At 43.2% G+C, this 20099-nt stretch overlaps 1 protein-coding gene across 1 annotated transcript; it reads left to right on the plus strand.

Moving 5' to 3' along the window:
- Positions 1–690: 690 nt before the first annotated feature.
- LOC138206889 (sodium/potassium-transporting ATPase subunit alpha-1) lies at positions 691–16775 on the plus strand. Its single transcript, XM_069163728.1, has 23 exons — positions 691–910; positions 1327–1437; positions 4958–5017; positions 6617–6718; positions 6885–6986; positions 7072–7185; positions 7664–7798; positions 7982–8099; positions 8318–8586; positions 8685–8993; positions 9661–9795; positions 9957–10149; positions 10254–10429; positions 10534–10670; positions 11323–11473; positions 11587–11755; positions 11844–11998; positions 12083–12206; positions 12418–12563; positions 12670–12800; positions 12961–13062; positions 14483–14574; positions 16589–16775. The coding sequence occupies exons 1-23, from the start codon at positions 899–901 to the stop codon at positions 16615–16617; spliced, it is 3072 nt and encodes a 1023-aa protein (XP_069019829.1). The 5' UTR covers positions 691–898; the 3' UTR covers positions 16618–16775.
- The last annotated feature ends 3324 nt before the right edge of the window (positions 16776–20099 follow it).

The raw sequence follows: 20099 nt of genomic DNA on the forward strand, positions 1-20099 counted from the left end.
TTGCATTCCACGTTTTATCTTTGCTATGAGCAACAGTTGTGTTCAGCCTCTTTCTCCTGCACCTTCCCAGAAAAGAAAGTCAGTTTTAATCAGCTTCTCACCTTTTTTTTTTCTTTCTTTCTTTCACTCTTTGTTATTGAAATGCAGTGCTCCACTCTCTGCAATCAGTCACCCCCAGAGCTGCACTTTGACCTTTCTGGCTTTGGCTTTATCTGTATGTGTCTCTTATTCACTATTCCACTATCTTGCCTTTTTTGTTTTTCTGTTTGTCCCTGTTTGTACTGTAAACTAAGCACACACAGACTGAGACAGTACACACAGGGATTCACTCGAGTTTCTCTGAAACTGAAGCGGGTTTTAGTCGTTCACACCACGTGAATGCTCCGAGTGAAAATGTGGCTTCGTGAGAATGAAGGATGGATTTAAGGCGACAGAAAGGAAAACGAGTAAAGAAGGGAAGCAGTGAGAACAAAACAGGGAAGTTGAGCAAGATTCACCCCTCCTCTTTCTCCTGCACTCCTCCTCTAACATTACCTCCCTCTTCCAGTGCACCCCCCACCACAACTCTGCCACTCACCTGTCTAGTTTCAGCTCCCCCTCGTCTCCTCTTCCCCCAAGCTCCACCTCTCCAGCACAGGTAGAGCAGTTTAGGGTATAAAGGTATGCAAATGTGAGCAACCTATCTTCTCTGCTCTGAGTGCGGAAGACACAGGACGCAGCAGGGCTGAGAGAGAGAGCGAGAGAGAGAGAGAGAGAGAGAGAGAGAGAGAGAGAGAGAGTGTGTGTGTGAGAGAGAGAGAGTGTGTGTGTGAGAGAGCGAGCGAGAGAGAGGCGGAGTAGGGAAGTTTCAATTTAAAAAGACAATTGGATTGACTGCTCTCAGACTTGCACTGCAACCATGGGGCTGGGAGTAAGTATGGGAACTTTGTCACATATTTTGGCCTTGTTTCTAAGAGAATTTATACTCACGCTGTTTATTCATTTTCCAGTTTTGTGCTCAGACCAAGTTTTGGTCATAAGTTATTGGTTAAGCCAGACAGTTGTGGGTTGCCTGCCATACTTTGAACCTTTAAAATCTGCTGTGCAAGCTTAAACTTTCTTTTACAGTTAAAGACATTTCTGTTAAGTCAAAACTTTATAGATTGGATCTTAATTCACCGTCCTTCTGACAATGATTAACACAAGTTTCACAGCATGTTTGAACAGTAAAGTTGACGCTGCTTTCGGCTCTTACTTGTTCAAGAATAGAGGAAGTTTCAGAGCAATCTTCCTACATGTGGTCAGTCTTGCTCAGAGGCTCTTTTTGTCTCACTTTCTTCAATCCAGAGGGGGAAAGATGAGTACAAATTGGCAGCAACCTCAGATGGCGGCGACAAGAAACGCAAGAAGGGGAAAGACAAAAAGGATATGGACGATCTGAAAAAAGAAGTTGACCTGGTGAGTACATGAAATTAAAGCCAACTTGTAATTATCTAATGCTTCAGCACTTAATTGGGGGTAATCTCATTATGCCATGGTGATACTTAAGCACTCAAAAACATCTTCTAAACCAGTTGTAAAGAGCTTTTAACTTGCAAAATCCCCATTACTTAAAACTGATGGATTGAATTAATGAACTGTACAACCTCCCATACACATTGTCAGTCTTATTCAGGCCATGTTAACACTTGGTCTCTACCATTAGTCACAGCAATGACACACTCATGGCTGAGACAAACTTCAGCTTTGGCCTCATGGCTAGTCACATGAGATGTCTGCCTCATATTTCATAAAGATTGCTACTTACACCACTGCATGTCCTGTCACATGTTATTAAGGAGTTCACAGCTATCATTAACTTCTAAGTCATGCTTATCTGGATTGGTTTTCAATGCTTAAATGATGGGTGAGAGGCTCTGTTGTCATTGCAGTCTTTAGAGTCTCAAAACATATCCGTCTCCCACAAACAGTAAAGACTTCTAATTTCCTTTCACTCTTATATCATTGTTAGTTCAGTCAGTCAAGTAAATTTCATTTAATCTGCAGCTGTAATGTGTAGGCAGACACTGAGACATTCATCAGTGCACTAAGCTTCTAAGCTAGAAATGTGCAGAGTTGTAAAGTTGCAAACATAAAGGTCAAAGAGGGTTTGAAGTATCCTGTGTTGGCTAATTTCCACCGGTGTCAGCTTTTACTCAATCTGAATCTGTAGCGGGCTGAGGTCATTTCCCAAGGTCAGTGAGACACTGGTTTTAACTTCATGACTAAGTACATGAAAAGGGATCCTGAGGGATTTACCATCATCAATTTTAAATGTTTCACCTGAAATAGTTTTTTTAAGCAGGAGACATTTGCCAAAAACTCAGCTCGCCTCTGTTCTTTATAACAGCTTATTAAAAATCAACATGCCTTCTAACTTTCATCATATCGTGTCCTTGACAAGGTCAGTTCACAAAGAGCCAGATTAACGTTTCATCTCAAAGCACCGGTTAGAAGTTGGTGAACAAGTCATGTTGAAATGATCTGCATCACAGTAATTTACAGTTATTCTGCAGTGATGAACTTTAAATGTGAAATGACTTTGACAAGGTCATTCAGTACAGGTGTAGATACATACTGTTAGTTTGTTGAAGGTAGCAACAGTCCATCCTGCCCAATGTCATCCAGTAGGTCACACAGTCTGGCAGGTTATTAGGTAATAAAATTCACATCTTGGTGACACATTTATGGTTATTGTCTCTCTGTACGTCTTAACTAGATCTCAAAGTCCTGGCGCCACTGAAGGACATTTCAATGCCATAGCAACCGTATCTCCAATCTGCCGTGACCTCCCTGACTTGGCATATCATTTCCTGCAATTAACAGCAGGCGCTGTCTTTAATGTTTCTGGCTGCTGCTGAAAGTGGGTCTGCAGAAATGATTTTAATTATAAATAAGTTTAACTTTCGGAACACAAGAGCAGCGCTGATTTACTTTTATTGATAATCCACTGATTTCTAGATTTGAACTGTGGTTAAATAATAATAGCATATTGGACAATGGTAAAACTAGTAAGAGTAAGTAGGGAGCAAGTAGCTGACATGTTAATGATTATTGTACCATCATACAATTAACTGAGGCATCAAAGTCCAGCTGAAGACAATGGAAAGTATTCCAACATAATGCAGCTGGTAATTTGATAAAATGTGACAAAGTCTAACAGAAAATGCCAAGTATAGAAGACGTTCAGCTCGATTGAGCAGGACAGCAGTGGTGTCCACAGACTGTTCCTTATTTGGCCGTCCAAACATGATCAAAATGTTGGTGTTTAGGAGCCAGAATATCAAAGTTAGTAGAATAAATATCCACAACTGGCTTCAGAGGAACTGCTGATTAACAGTTAAAAAAAGCAGCAGTTGTTTGTGGCATGTGATAACATATTATCCACGGTGCATTTGCTACGGACCACTTTGTTTCTTATTATAATACAACACAGCGTCGGGAGAGGCAGTGCCGTGCAAATACACCCATTTCCTCGAAACGGCATGTAAATGTGACGGGACTCCCTTCAGCCAGTAACAGCTAAGGACAGCAACTTTTCAGTGGTCAAATTAATCAATTTTTTTCATACATTATTGATATAAACTTCAAGCAGTAGAGGATTGAAACATTAAGCTGCTCCAAGTGAACTTTCTGGAGGTAATATAATGGGAGACTGTCACTGAGTGGCGTGAGCTGATGCTTTCATTTGTTTATTCATTCGTTCATAGACCACAGCTGCAATTGTTTGCATACTTGCACATATAATAGAGTATTATAAGAAGGTCAAAAGACTGCTTTTACTGCAGATCATAATAATTAGATTCTGTAGTAAACAAATATTATTCCTCAAACATTGTAGTCTTTACTACTTCTATGTAGTCGTAATGGATGCAAACAGATGGTTACAACATGACATACTGTCCTTATATATAATGGAAAAATACAAACTATTATTGCCACACTGAAATGGAAAATTAATTGAGATTATTGTTCTTTTAGTGGTTTATTCATCACCAACCCAATTACAACAAGGATTTGTCACATATTTGAGGTCAATGTTTCACCCAAGAAACCCAGCGTGGGCATCTTTACTTCACTGGCTTGCATTCTGTATAAAGATTACAATACTTTTTTTTGTTTTACATTTGAAAAAAAAAATGAAAAGTGGGAGTCAGATATTATTGCAGATCATCCAAATTACATCGGAAAAATCTCTATTCATTCACTCGCTGTAGGCGTTACTAAAAAAAACAAAACAGTGTAGGCACATGAATGTGTCAGCTCCTCTGGTTGTTCATTTGTAGAGACACTTTCGTTACTGTTTTCCCCTCGTTGTTTTATTTAAAAAATAAAGACAGTGCTGCTGGGTTAAGACTTTTCCTTTCGTTATAGGCACTCTCTAAGAAAAACAACACTTCAGGTGATGAAATCATCCACTAAAATTCACCTTATGGCTCTGATTTTGAACCAAGTGCAGATATGAGTCTGAAATAGTGGGCTCCACTCCCAGGGGAACCCCAACAAAACGTCAAAACACATGAGCAATACTCTTGGGAGCAAACATCAGTGTATCAGTTGGGTGACATTGATTCATCAGGATGGAGTGTTTGCTCGCAGCAAACTGATGAATCCATACGTGACCGAGCTTGCGGCGGCTTGGGCCTCATGTTTGGCTGTGACTTTTCAATCATCAACACACTTTAATTTTACTCGAATGTCTGCTTTGACTGATCTTAAAATCACACTCTATGGAATGACGTGCATCCATAATCCTGATCAGATGACCCATTTTGACCTGTTATCTTTATGCTCCCTGCGTCCCTCTGGGGGACATGACGGGACATTTTTTTAATCCTCAAAGGAGATAATATCTGCGGCTTGAAAATGACAGGGATTTTGACTTGTTTTACGCAATGTCTCACAACCCCCCCTACCCCCTCTCTCTTTCTCTCCATAGGATGATCACAAGCTAACCTTGGATGAACTTCACAGAAAATATGGAACCGATCTAAGCAGGGTGAGCACTATCAGTGTACTAACTCGCTGTTTTTGTACTGGCTGCTGGTGGCAGTTTCACAGAGGAAGATAAGCCCAAAGGTCAGAGAAGATCTGCCAGCACAGATAGAGGTCAAAAGCACACAACTACAAAGACACACTTTATAGTGACAGACTTTCATGTATTGAAAGTTGTACAGATACAGATTTAGCTAAAACAATTCTCACCTCCCTCAGGTGGCATCTAGCCCTGCAGGTTTGTATGTTGGTGGCCTTTGTTTACAGCTGTCTTTTCTGCCTCTGCCTCAATATTATGGAGATTAGTGAAATTTTGTTTGACGTACTTTGAGCACAGAAACATGTCATTTTTATTCTTAACAATCAAAACAGTTGTTTTTTTTTGCCAGACACCGCATCCCTGTGATTCTGTGACCAAAAGCTTTGGCTAGTGACCCTTGGGTCAGTCTGCTCATGACCCACATCGCATGTTGTGGCCTTAGTTTCGACATGAGTTAGAAGCAGCTCAACCACATACCAAATTGTCTAATTTGAGGGATTAAATGAGGCCTGAAAAGGTAAAAGTGTCAAGCATTTTACCCCCCAAAAATGCTGTATCATATCTTTGTTCTGTTTTATCCCTTAAATTATCTTGAGATATTTTTGCAATATCATGAGAGGGACATTATGTTCAACCGCTGCTCTGAATAATCCACAGAACACTATCAACATGCTTATTGGGACTATTTCTTTGGTATAAAGAAGTTCTACTCATGGGGGAGTCTGTAGAAACACAATTTTTCACTGCTATGAGCATCACAAACAGAACTCAGTGATATTTCCGAAAAAATGGCTCAACTGTATGGCTAGATGCTCTTCACACACACACAAAGAATCCCATTTCACAAGCCAATACAACCCCAGAGGCCAGATTCTTGACTGATGCTAATTACCTGCTGAAATCTGATCTGTCTGAGTTTGCCCCAAAACAAAGACTTCATTCACGCAGGAACACCGATCTTATTGACTCTACCAACAAGAAAAAAATGCTGCATTTCACTCCTGAAGAGACCTTGACTCACACTTTACTCTAAATTCTTCCTCCATTTTAATACACTCTAAGAAAAGGTGATCTCAACTTTATCAAAATACACATTGTTCATTGATAAAAGAGAGACAACCTGAATGCCCTGCATTCCTCTTTTGATATCACAAGTTATGATTTACCACAAACTCAATTTTCGACTGTCTACTTTTAAAAAGAGGAAGCTGTTATTGTAAGATTACTGAGATCTTTTCTTCCTGCGGCTGTGGTTTCTTTTGCTCCTGTGTCAACCTAACTTTAATACCTATTTACCAAATAAAACTGTTCCGCAGGAAACGTTCTCGTTCTCCGTCACGTTTCCCTCCAGTAAACGAAGACGAAGACAGATTTAGACAAACCAGACCCGCAGGTTTTTCTATTACAGTTTTTCACAGTTTACACAGAACTAACAGCACACATCACCGCCTGGACAGATACTCATGACTCAACCCTGCCCCGAACTGTTAAGGGAAGCATGTGCAGTATTTATTCAACATGCACCACTAAACTTTTCTCCTTGCTATTTGTTTTTCTTTTTAGGGTCTTTCCTCCTCCAGAGCAAAAGAGATCCTGGCCCGTGATGGCCCAAACGCCCTCACCCCTCCTCCCACGACGCCTGAATGGGTCAAGTTCTGCAGACAGGTAAAAGTCTCCCTTTTCTGGGCTGAAACTCAGAGTTGGCACTGCTACATTTTCAATGCAAAGCTGGTTTTGAATACTCAAATTGTAGAAAAGCAAATTCAGTCTGATTTGTTGTCGCCAGGAAAACAAGTCTTAAAATGTGAATGTCTTTTGATGTTGTTTCCAGCTGTTTGGTGGTTTCTCCATGCTGCTGTGGATCGGAGCTATCCTCTGCTTCCTGGCTTACGGTATCCAGGCGGCCTCAGAAGATGAACCGGCCAATGATAACGTAAGGATGTCTTAGTTAGATAGTGTACGATGTGTAAATATTATCCAATAATTGAAGAATTAAGTCTAAGTCTCTCCTCCTGTAGTTGTACCTGGGTGTTGTGCTCTCTGCTGTCGTCATCATCACTGGTTGCTTCTCCTACTACCAAGAGGCGAAGAGCTCCAAGATCATGGACTCCTTCAAGAACCTGGTCCCACAGGTGAGATTTTACTGGCAGTACATTCTCATTTCTCACTTAACACATCAAAGTCCTTACAGCAGAACTTTACAATATTATACAGAGAAACCCAACAATTCCCACATAAGCTAGGAGGGAAAAAAACAACTCCTCTTTAAGGGAGAAAAACCTCCAACAGAGGGAAGGAAAAACTCCCTCTTAACAGGAAGAAACCTCCGACAGATCCAGGGTCAGAGGTGGGCGGCCATCTGCCTCGACCGGTTGGGGTGAGAGGAGAGCAGAGAGAGTAAAGGACAGCATAGAGATACAAGAGACGACGATCGCAGAGCAGAGACATGCAGCTCCATGATGGGACATCTGCAAAAGAAAGAACAGAAACTTCGCGAGCGAGGGAACTGCTGCTGAGAATACAATCCAAACCTTCTCATTAAGTGCCATGTCTTCTGACGTGTTTAATTGATGTTCCCTTAATACACACACTTCATCTTTGATTTCTTAGCAAGCCTTGGTCATCCGTGACGGCGAGAAGAAGAGCATAAACGCTGAGGAGGTGGTGGTCGGAGATTTAGTGGAGGTGAAAGGAGGAGACAGGATCCCTGCTGACCTGCGAGTCATCTCTGCTCACGGCTGCAAGGTCCGTATCTCAACCTATCAAACATTCTTACTGAGCAGAGTTTTGAAATATCTAATATTTTATTTATGTAGATTTTATATAGATTATGTAGTTCATTTTCTCTTAATTATTTCCCTCATATATTATTCTCACTCACCTGGATATCTCTGATGTTTCATTCTCGCTGTCTTTTTCCTCTTCCAGGTGGACAACTCCTCCCTGACTGGTGAATCAGAGCCCCAGACTCGTACTCCAGACTTCTCCAACGACAACCCACTGGAAACCAGGAACATCGCTTTCTTCTCCACCAACTGTGTTGAAGGTACAGAACAAGCAACTAGTGGCTGAAGCAGAAATCGCAGGGATGGAGTTAATTTATGTACAGTTAGTTAGAGTTATCTGCACACTGTACGTGTCACAGGCCAGATTGATTTCAAGATTGAACCAAATTAAATCATGAGTTTATCAGTGAACTCACCTGAACAATATTTGCTTCTCATATCTGCTATGCTTAACCTGACTTCTAAAAACTTTATTCAGGTACTGCCAAAGGTGTCGTCATCAACACTGGAGACCGCACCGTCATGGGTCGTATCGCCACCCTGGCCTCCAGTCTGGATGGCGGCAAAACTCCCATTGCCAAAGAGATCGAGCATTTCATCCACATCATCACTGGTGTGGCCGTCTTCCTGGGTGTGTCTTTCTTCATCCTCTCCCTCATCCTCGGGTATGGGTGGCTGGAAGCCGTCATCTTCCTCATTGGTATCATTGTGGCCAACGTGCCAGAAGGTCTCCTGGCTACTGTCACTGTGAGTTGTGCTGTGAACATCCTAATCTCATAATGGATTATATTGATAAAAAGACAGTAGCCGTGACAGCTTTTAATATTTAATTTTTTTTTCTCCAGGTGTGTCTGACCTTGACTGCCAAGCGTATGGCCAAGAAGAACTGCCTGGTGAAGAACCTGGAAGCTGTCGAGACGCTGGGCTCCACCTCCACCATCTGCTCAGATAAGACCGGCACCCTGACCCAGAACAGGATGACCGTAGCCCACATGTGGTTCGACAACCAGATCCACGAGGCCGACACCACCGAGAACCAGAGCGGAGCCTCTTTCGACAGGAGCTCGGCCAGCTGGGCTGCTCTGGCCAGAATCGCTGGACTTTGTAACCGCGCCGTCTTCCTGGCTGAACAGTCCAGCGTTCCCATTCTGAAGGTGAAATACGTTTTTACAAACTCTCCTGGTTACCAAACACTAAACGTTTTGCTCGAGTTCACCTATTCTCATCACCACAAAAGAGCCTGAATAATTCACCACCGAAGGAAGATATCGGTGACATTTTCTCTTCGCCCCGGTTGTAAACAAGAACAGAGTCAATGACTTCATGGAATATTTTTCCTCCTGAAAACATTTTACTTGAATTTGATTCTATACTACAGATGGATCATGAGACGCAGTGACTGTGTGGGAAGTGTTCTTGGCGAGGAACTTTTTTTGGATCCAAACACAAATGCAGCCAAACTGCCCTGCAAATCTTTATAAAAAGCACTCAACAGAATTAAAGGCTTTTTCAGAAGTCTGTAGCTGGGGCTTTAGCAAGAGGTGGCCAGACAGACCCATTGATTTATCATATATAAGGAGTACTGGCAAGTGTATTACTTTTACAGACTGCATTGTGGCAGAGGAGGTTGTTTATGATAAACACTCGAGGGCCTAAACTTCAAAATTCTTCTCTAAATCAACAAATTCTCTAACAAACTACATGTTAAAAGAAGTGTTTATCATGGACAGCATACTTTGAAATAAACTTGGAGATGTGATGTGATTCTTGTTTGGGTCAGTCCAATCGATCTAACTCATCGTCTTTTGCTTGAATCCACAGAGAGATGTAGCCGGTGACGCCTCAGAAGCTGCCCTGCTCAAATGTATTGAGCTGTGCTGCGGGTCCGTTAACGGCATGAGAGACAAGTACGACAAGCTTTCTGAGATCCCCTTCAATTCTACAAACAAATACCAGGTAAACAATCCACACTGTTTATCTAAAACTTTTGAATTATAGCCCAAAAAAAACAAGCAATTGCAAGACAACGTTTGTAGTGTTAAATGCTGACTTGTGCCCTCTAGTGGTCAGTAACAATAGAAAGAGCACTTAAATGCAGCCTTTCTCTCGTCCCATAGCTCTCCATCCATAAGAACGTAACCCCTGGAGAAACCAAGCACCTGCTGGTGATGAAAGGAGCCCCGGAGAGGATTCTGGACCGCTGCTCCACCATCATGCTGCAGGGCAAAGAGCAGCCACTGGACGACGAGATGAAAGACGCTTTCCAGAATGCTTACGTGGAGCTGGGAGGACTCGGAGAGAGAGTACTGGGTACAACATTGCGCCGTTCTGCATCATTGTATCTTTAATTAGCTGGTGGATAAAAAGGGAAATGTTTGAACTCCTCATGAACATTTTCTTCCTGTCTTATCAAGGTTTCTGTCACTTCCACCTGTCTGACGACCAGTTCCCAGAGGGCTTTGCTTTTGACACTGAGGATGTGAACTTCCCCACTGAGAACCTGTGCTTCATCGGCCTCATGTCCATGATCGACCCTCCTCGTGCTGCTGTGCCCGACGCTGTGGGGAAATGCAGGAGTGCTGGAATCAAGGTATGCAGTGATTTCAGGTGTCTTCGTATTTGCATCATTTGATCTGTAAAACTCAGGACACAGAACTGCTGGTTAAGTGTTTTGTCTTACCTCCTTCCTCTCAGGTCATCATGGTCACAGGTGACCATCCCATCACCGCAAAGGCCATTGCTAAAGGTGTGGGTATCATCTCAGAAGGCAATGAGACTGTTGAGGACATTGCTGCCCGCCTCAATGTCCCAGTTTCAGAGGTCAACCCCCGGTTAGTACTTATGTAGCATCTGTGTAAAATCTTTCAGTGGCACAGCCATCAATTTTGCCTAATATCACCACTAATAAGTACAAAATTAAATCAGCGTTGGCTAACGAGGCCCTGCAATCTATTCAGCCAAAAAGGCTTTGACCATCAATTCACTGCAGACAAATAAATCTTGACGTGGCTCTGAGCTTTGCTGTTTCCTCAACAGCAAGTTTAGTCTGTGTGTTCACATCACAGACACACAATAAAATATCACAAACACCCTCAAACACATGCAGTAAAAATATCAGCAGCCTTGGCAACATCCTCATGTAGGAAATTCATCTTTGCAGAGAATTGTCACCTGTCTTGGCAAAATATTACATAACACTCTGTGGCATTGGTACTGAACACATGCTACAAATGTGTGATTCAAAGTCTGCAGCGAGGAGCTAACATTTCATCAGGTCCCAAAGACGTAGAGCACTTTATTCTGAACCTTAGAGTTGATGATGCCAACATTTCTTTTTGCTAAGTGTGTATTTTCTGAACGAATTTCCCGTTTTCCCAGTTGGCACGTTTTCTTTTTGTAATGCCCCGAACATACCCGATCTTCAGAAGCAGGATGTTGGATTACAACTGTTATCCTAACGCTGCTGGGATTTTCCCTTTTCAGGGATGCCAAAGCCTGCGTTGTTCACGGTGGTGAGCTGAAAGAAATGACCGAAGAGCATCTCGACGATGTGCTGCAACACCACACTGAAATTGTGTTCGCCAGAACCTCCCCTCAGCAGAAACTGATTATTGTGGAAGGTTGCCAGAGACAGGTCAGAATCAGAGGGAGTTTAAAACACAAATTGGAATTGGAAGCATTCAGAAATGTAGTCTTAAATTTTGGGTTTTCATCCTAACATTACTTTCTTCTTCCCTCTGTCTGCAGGGAGCCATCGTGGCCGTGACAGGTGACGGTGTGAACGACTCTCCGGCTCTGAAGAAGGCTGACATCGGTGTTGCCATGGGTATCGCTGGATCTGACGTCTCCAAGCAGGCCGCCGACATGATCCTGTTGGACGACAACTTTGCGTCCATCGTTACAGGAGTGGAAGAGGGTAAGACGACTTGTGTGGACTGCAACGAGCATCGCTGTAACTGCTCGGTTTACTCCTCAGAATATTAACTGATGTATGTCTTTGTCAGGCCGTCTGATCTTTGACAACTTGAAGAAGTCCATCGCCTACACTCTGACCAGTAACATCCCTGAGATCTCACCTTTCCTCTTCTTCATCATCGCCAACATCCCTCTGCCCCTGGGAACGGTCACCATCCTCTGTATTGACCTGGGAACTGACATGGTGAGCTCTTTGACTGCTGGACAAACATTCAATGACAGCCCTGATGGGATCAAACAAATGACCTCACTGCTTGTTGCCTCCCAGGTGCCTGCCATCTCCCTGGCTTATGAAGAAGCTGAGAGCGACATCATGAAGAGACAGCCCAGAAACCCCAAGACAGACAAACTGGTGAACGAGAGGCTCATCAGTATAGCCTACGGACAGATCGGTAACTAATAGTTTATTTATTATAAATCGGTTTATATCCATCCACCATCTCTGCTGTGCACCACTGTGAGGACAGTTGTGTTCATTTTTGTTGCAACTGCAAGTTCTTTACCTACTTGATCATTATTTTGTTGCCATGGAAATGAATGAAACCGAGTGACACCATTAAAAATGCGTTTGCTGAAGTTTCGCTGTTGTTTTCCTCTTTTAAGGTATGATGCAGGCCACAGCTGGATTCTTCACATATTTTGTGATCCTGGCTGAAAATGGTTTCCTCCCCATGGACCTGCTGGGAATCCGAGTGTACTGGGATGACAAATATGTAAATGACCTGGAAGACAGCTACGGACAGCAGTGGGTCAGTAACGCTAATGTTTCTAGGAAACACTCTGCTCTGTTCAGTCACATGTCAATGCAAGAAAAGGAAAGTTTTCTGATTTTTTCACTTCGTTTTTATCCTCCAGACATACGAGCGCAGAAAGATCGTAGAGTTCACCTGCCACACAGCTTTCTTTGCCAGTATTGTGGTCGTCCAGTGGGCCGATCTGATCATCTGTAAGACCAGGAGGAACTCCATCCTGCAGCAGGGAATGAAGTATGTACACATAGGAACAAAGTCACCTCGCAGCGAGCCAAGTGTCTGCATGCACAATGAAGTTATGAACATTTATCCAAAAGCCAAAACATCCACTTCTTTTGGATGCTGACGTTTCTTCACTCAGTCATTGTTCTAATCGTTCTTTTAACTTCAACAGAAACCGAATTCTCATCTTTGGGCTCTTTGAGGAGACGGCTCTTGCAGCTTTCCTGTCATACTGCCCGGGCATGGACGTCGCCCTCAGAATGTACCCTCTCAAGTGAGTAAAACACTCAGACAGACTAACTAAAACACGGTGTGCAGAGAAATCATGTGTGCCTGGTATCCTCCCAGAACATTTTATGCACAATTTTCCCCGTTCACTTTTGGGGTTTGTGGCTGTCTCATTTTCCATGTCTCAATTTGTATGGAGACATTAATGAACACAAGGTGATCCCCATTAAAGCTTTAATCCGTGAAAGCCTCTTTTCTGCTCATTTGCAGACATTTCTGTTTTTTCTATACTTTTTCTTTCAGATGTTTGTTGTCCATCAGTCGGTGCAGTCAGTTTTTCTTGTTGTTTTCCAGTGATTGAATTTAAGTCGGTGCTGTTTTAGCTTTATTATCTCTGTTTGAAAAAACTAGTGTCACTGGTAATTTCTACTTCAGAGGCAGATTTAATCACAGGAGCTGTGCTAATGAGATTTTTTTGCCCAATAGAGAAAAATAGAAAGCAGTAAGGATGTGCCAAGCTCATTAGCTCAGGAGTTGCACGCACAACTGAAAACTCCTTACCTCGTTCTACTCGTTATTGTTTTGCATCTTCCCCCACTCGTCCTTTTCCTTTCTTCCTCGCTACCTTTTTAATCTGTTCCCAGTGCGTCTGCCTATTCTCTTCTATCTCACCTTCCTCAGCCACCCACTCACCTTTCTCTCTGGGTGTCTGTCTGCTGATGTTTAACTAACCTTGGCTTCTCATTCTCTGTGTCTGAGTGCTTTTCTCCCTGCAGACTCCGGCTTCCTGTCCCTATTTCTGTCTCGTCTGCTTCGTTTTCTTCTTTCTTACTTTTTTTTTCCCTTTAATTTCTGGCTTTACCTGTGTTTATATTCAGATATGACAAAGCTGCTTATTGCCAAGGAGAGTGCTTGATGTGCAGGACATCACAGCATTTACATTGACAATATTCAAACATAATTGATTGACTCAGTCAAATTTTAACAACAATTTATAATACTTTCATTCCTTTTGGATAGTTTTTTTTGAAAGGAGTTATATATATTGTCCCACATTTTCGGTTTTTAAAAATATGTCCTTCTGTACCAGCTGGAGCACACTGCAAAACAACATACAACCATAAGGATCATCAATAAAAAAAAAAGTGTCATTTCGAAGATAACGTTTTCTGGATTTTAAGTGTCAGCAGAGAGGATGAGCGGATCCACAGAATATGTCGTCAGCCCAGAATCTACCTACTTTTCTGCATCGTTTTTCTGACGCTTCTGAATTCATTCTAATAGTTGCTTTTCAAAAGCGTAACGTTCGCCCCCGAAGCTTTTCATGTCGTTTTGGAGACGCTTCAACCAACCATAATGGCATAAAACACTCAGCCTCTCTTCACAGGCTGAGAAGAGTGCTCTTGTTTTTTTTTGTCACGTTCCTGTTGTAATCCAATCTCTCTGTCTATCCATCCATACCTTAGGCCATGTTGGTGGTTCTGTGCCTTCCCCTACTCCCTCCTCATCTTCCTTTATGATGAAGCCAGAAGATATATCCTCAGACGCAACCCAGGCGGTAAGACCTTTACTCCCCCTTCTTTTTGCTTTCTATGATACATGTCTGCTTCTGTTCTCTGTATTTGAAGCTGAATGTAAGAAGGATGAGGAGGACTGCATTGTTTCATTTTCATCCAAACCAGATGCAGAGAAATGTTTTATTTCCGTCCAGAGTGTGTGGCTCACTGGACTTCAGGCTTCTTTTTTTTTTCTTAGCTCATGAAAAGTTGACTTTTTGGAGTTTTGCTTCAATATTTCTCCAAAACTCCAGCACTCACCACCAAAAACAACCCTTTATTGGCCTTTCCAGCAAAGTTAATTGAAATGTGGTATTTTTTGTTCGATTATATGCACCAACATACAGACCAACATGAGACTGAAATGAAAGCAAACTAAACGCCCTCCCCTCCTGCTTCCACTGCCAGAACCGGCTTGTTTTTGTTGTTGTTTCATTGGGCAGAAGGACCTCCGACTGGTCAGAGAGAATTGTCACAATCACCGTGTTACTGTGGGACCTCTGACAACTACGACAGCAGCTGCAAATTTTTGATTCACAGACATTTTTTATTTGTTTCCTTGCTGTGACAAACAGTCACGTAATCACAAACAGCATCCCCCCCATATCTGCCATTGTTCATGTGTGTGTTGCACTGAAGATGATGTCATGGCAGCTTCGTGCAACGCCACATTGAGGGGGTTCTGTCTGCAGTAGCAGAGCCGGTGCCGGCAGTGGAAAATAGGCTGTATGATGTTTGATACAGAGAGCAAAGGCAGCAGTAGCTCAGTGCAGGTAACAAATGCAGTGTGTGAAAATGAAACACAGGTGTGTATCATATGTGCTGTGTGCACCCCTGTGCCTCTTTCTGTGCGTGTGCCACAACTCGCAGACCAGTGAACTGTGGCCGATGGAAGGGCCCGGTGGGATTTGAACCCACAACCCTGCCTTTGTTAATGCCTCGTTCAGCCACGAAGCTGAGCAGAACCTGTATGCAGGGCTGGCTCTGATGCAGCTCTGTCTGTGCCGGTGCCTGTGTGTGCCTGTGTGTGTGTGTGTGTGTGTGTGTGTGTGTGTGTGTGTGTGTGTGTGTGCGTGTGTGTGCGTGTGTGTGTGTGTGTGTGTCTGCTACATCTGAGCCCCAGAGTACAGATCAGTGAACATCCCACTGCCCATCCACGGTGAATAATGTGTGAATAATGTGTCACAATCAGACAGACAAAAACAAGTCAAACTGACACAATGTACAACAACTTCTGGCTTTTATGAGGGAAATAAGAAGCCTAATCAATTTTATAATATGGTTTAACATTTGTTTTGATAAAGTTACTCGAAGAGATTATTGTTAACCCTGGGCTCAGTAACGTCAAACAGGTTCACTCACAAGTGGAAACCATGATTCCAGCCCAGTGATTTTGTTTTTGCCTTCTGTGAAACACAACCATCCTCATTGTTGTAGGCCTAAAAATAAAATGTAGCTCCGGGCTCATTGGGGCCTGGAAAAAAATGCTCAATCATATAATTCAAGCATCCACATATTAAAGCCACTCTGACTTCTAATACAGTTTAATACAGCCTAATGATTCAGAAGCCCTCACATAAAAGTCTACCTTTTGAGCATCAGGGACGGGTCAGCGTCCTATCATCCTTTTAGTCATTTCTTCTTGGGGAGATTATAAATGGCCTCGCTGATGATATCATCATCTCATGAGCAACTGTGAGACCAAAATGTCACAGCCTTTCCTGTCACTGCTGGACACTTCTCCTAATGGCATCATCATGAAAGTCACGGCCACATTAGCTCTAAATTCAGGAATGGATCTTGCTCACGCTCTCCAGCCAGGTCTCATTTCTTGGAATCCCTGACAGACAACAGGAGGGATGATATCATCCTGAGTTCAAAGTTTAAGGACTTTTAGATCGGCCTTCCTCTTAAATACCTTCTTTTGATTTGTCTGTAAAACATTTTTTTAAACCCCGAATCTAAGGCGAAACATCCCAAAATGATGTCCCTAATTGTGTCTCCTTTGGTTTCTAGGTTGGGTGGAACAAGAGACATACTACTGAGTCCACATGACACTGTCACGAAGGGAGTGTGTTTCAACATTATTTACTGCATGTTACATATTTGTTTGAGATGCTGGACCCAAAAAAATACACAGAACATGGATAAATTAATCTTTATGTATATGTCATTCACAATAAAACATTTCCATACAACAGTACACCGAGGCTGCTTGCGTGTTTGTTCCTTTTTGCACACACTTTTCTCGTCACGCGTGGAGGGTTAAAAACAGCATTTTCGGGGGCTCGGTTCAGGATGTTTATTTCAAGGTTCAGTAGATGCATACCGGTGAGTCAGGTCCCCTGACCCGTGCCGGGATTATCCACCTCAACAGGTCCTTAACTTCAGTGCTGGGGTTGAATATGACAAGTCCAGCGGGGTGCGAGCACCCAGAGACACAATTTTTTTACATGTCTCATCGAAAAAGCGACATTTTGGGACATTTCTACAGAAAGACGTGACCATCAACAAGAGCGAATTAAAAAAACCATTCAGTCTATAAGGAGTTATACCAAATTTTGTTTTCACTTTTGGCATGTCAAAGATGTTAAGTACAATTTAAATATTAGATCGCCGTGTGTATGTGACATCTTCACGATCTATATCAGTACATTTTCTATTGATTTACTAATCTTTGAATAGACTAACCATGTCTGTGATATCAGCTACCACACTGGATTTTCACCTTTCTATTGTGTATTTTCTCAGAATTTGATCTCTACCCACAAGCATGTCAAAGCAGTGTGTGTGTGTGTGTGTGTGTGTGTGTGTGTGTGTGTGTGTGTGTGTGTGTGTGTGTGTCAACCTGGTCCTCCAACCAGCTTCACACACAGTAGGGAAACGCTTTCGCCCTCACGCAGGGTATTAGTAATAACTAGCTTTCTGCCCACTTTATGACAACCAACCAATCAGATTGTTCTCCCTCCACCTTCACAGGTGTTGTGCTTTACAGCAGAGGGTGCTAGTGTGAGGAGGCAGCAAAGAATCAGCAGACAAAGGGATCAAGAGAGACGGAGAAAGAATGAGGTTGATGGATGCTGATGAAAGTGAGTCAGTGTGATAACGAGGAAGGGGAAGACTAGAGCGCCGTTTTGGAAACGCGTGATTAATAATCTTATTTTGAAACCTTATTTTTTTAGTTTTGAAAGCGTAACCCGGTGTGTCGACGGGTTGGTCTCTGCTGCTGCTTTGAGCGAGACGGAGGAAAAAGAAGCTGCAGACAGACACTAACATGATCATGCCTTCAACCCCCCCCCACCTCAACCGTCCTGCCCTCCTTCACAAGCAGGGCCCCTGAACGTGCCTGTTGCTATGGCAACTCATTTAAGAGGCTCTCTTTCCCCTCTCTCTCTCTCTCTCTCTCTCTCTCTCCAACATCTAAATAAAATCTATGCTATTTATAGAGTGACACTGGCAACACGCGAGCTACACTTATGGCACATGCACGGGCGTGGACTGCGCTGACCAAAACAAAAACACGGCATGTCCACTGTGCACATGTATAAATGTACATGTATGAGCCGAAGTACACACTCTCGTCCTCACCAAATGCCAGGGCCTGCCGCTGGGTGTCCATCTGTGAATTAAGTCCACCTATGGCTTTGTTTGTTTCGTCCTGCATCATGTTTTTGAGAGAGATGAATGTCCTAAATGAACAAAGAGATACCTCGATAAGCAGGCAAAGAGCGCATGTGTGTGTTTGTGTGGAGATGAACTCCTTGCCTGGCAGAGAAATCTTCCCGTCACTGTTTGATCTATCTGGATTTGATCTTCTCAGTAGCTGCGGAGTGCTCTCTAGGTCGACTGATGAAGTCTATTAGAATACAGACAGTGAGTGGCATAGTCTTACCTATCAGGATACAATAGCACTCCAATGGCGGGCTCATTCTGCCCGACCGGGTCGACTTCACGGTTGAAACGTAATCTATCACAGCCCGCTGACATGGCTGGTTAAAGCTGCAGACAGGAGGGCAGGGCCAGGATTTAGCAAACGCTGCAATTAGAAATTTAGAGATTTATAAGATATGAAGATCTGGTGGAGCTCTATGATGATGCATACGAGGCTGAGACTTTTCTTCCCTCTGTCCATACGTACTGCACCGCAACAAGTGACTGAATGTCTCTGGTCTCAGGCTTAGGTCCAGGGATGAAGGACTAAATCTCTCATTTGTGTTGTGGGATGAAAGGGTTTAAGAGCTCTCGGAACAGATGCAAATGGCCACAAGGGTGCTGCTGCTGGGATACTGTATAGAAAAAACTTGCTTAGCATTGGCTGCATTGTGATAATCAATGGGGTCTCTGCATGAACCCCCCCCCCCCCATTCCCCTCCCACCAATTCCCATCTCCACAGGTGGTGGCAGGTTTTAGGCAGCATCCTAGTGGTGGAGTGATCCAGAGTTGCAACTATTTGTAGCTCTTAGTGGAGAGAGAAATATGTTGGAGGAAACAATGGGCAGGGGCTCTGCTAGTCAGGGGGAGAGGGGGAATACTTTCAGGGGGCCGCAGAGCTAATAGGGGGGGGGGGGGGGGGGGGGCGTGATGTGGAATCCACAGCAGCACTGGTGATATTTGTGCATCATAAAACAACCAGACAGATGTTTTCTTGATAGTGTTGAAACAGTTGACGTGGTGATGCATTGATGCTCTGCAGCCACACCACCAGCGACATATTTGTGGCGTGACGAAGGCAGCGTCGCTCAGATAAATCTGCTTTTGCAGCTCTGGATTTAGAGGCAGAGGGGTCAGAAGTTGGCGGCCCGCCATCAGCACGCAACAAGCTTGCCGAAGCAGCGGGGGAAAGGAGGTGTCTGGGAACCCAGCTGTTAAGCCGGGAGAGGTGGAGATGAATCAGGAGAGTGTGTGTGTGTGTGTGTGTGTGTGTGTGTGTGTGTGTGTGTGTGTGTGTGTGTGTGTGTGTGTGTGTGTGTGTGTGTGTGTGTGTTGTTTAGTTGTAGGGTGGTAGGGCTGTTTTCAGTGGAGCTGAAGTTTAAAGCAGTAGTTCAACATTTTCAGGGAATAGGCCGACCTTATTCACTTTCTTGCCCTCTATTTACATGGTTGGATGATGAAAATGTAAAAGTTCCCCCCTTTTGTCCAAAATTATATCTTCTTTTTGTTGTTTTTGCATCTATCCGTAGCTTGTCTGTGTCTCTTTCTGGGATATACATTATATTTATAGGATAAGACCAGGGGCCCCCTGACCCATTGGGCCCTGGGTCCTTGGACCTGTGCCGGGTGGACCTGTTTAGTAGCTTTTTCTCCTATATTTAGTTTTTGTGCGAATATCAAAATATTAACATGCTTATTTTAAGGAATATGCAAAGATATTATATCACATTTAAAACGGTCACAAAACAGGGGATCATCCCCTAGGGGGGCGTGGGGGGGTCAGCACAGTAAAGTGTGTGTATGTGATGGTGTTTTTTTTCTTTTCCCATTGTTATTATTGTGTTCAGCTGCAAAATTGTAACAGTTATTGATAAT

This window comes from Embiotoca jacksoni, unplaced genomic scaffold, assembly GCF_022577435.1.
Source record: "Embiotoca jacksoni isolate LCO1_2020_lvr unplaced genomic scaffold, fEmbJac1.0.p SCAF_30, whole genome shotgun sequence".
Classification (NCBI taxonomy): Eukaryota; Metazoa; Chordata; class Actinopteri; family Embiotocidae; genus Embiotoca; species Embiotoca jacksoni.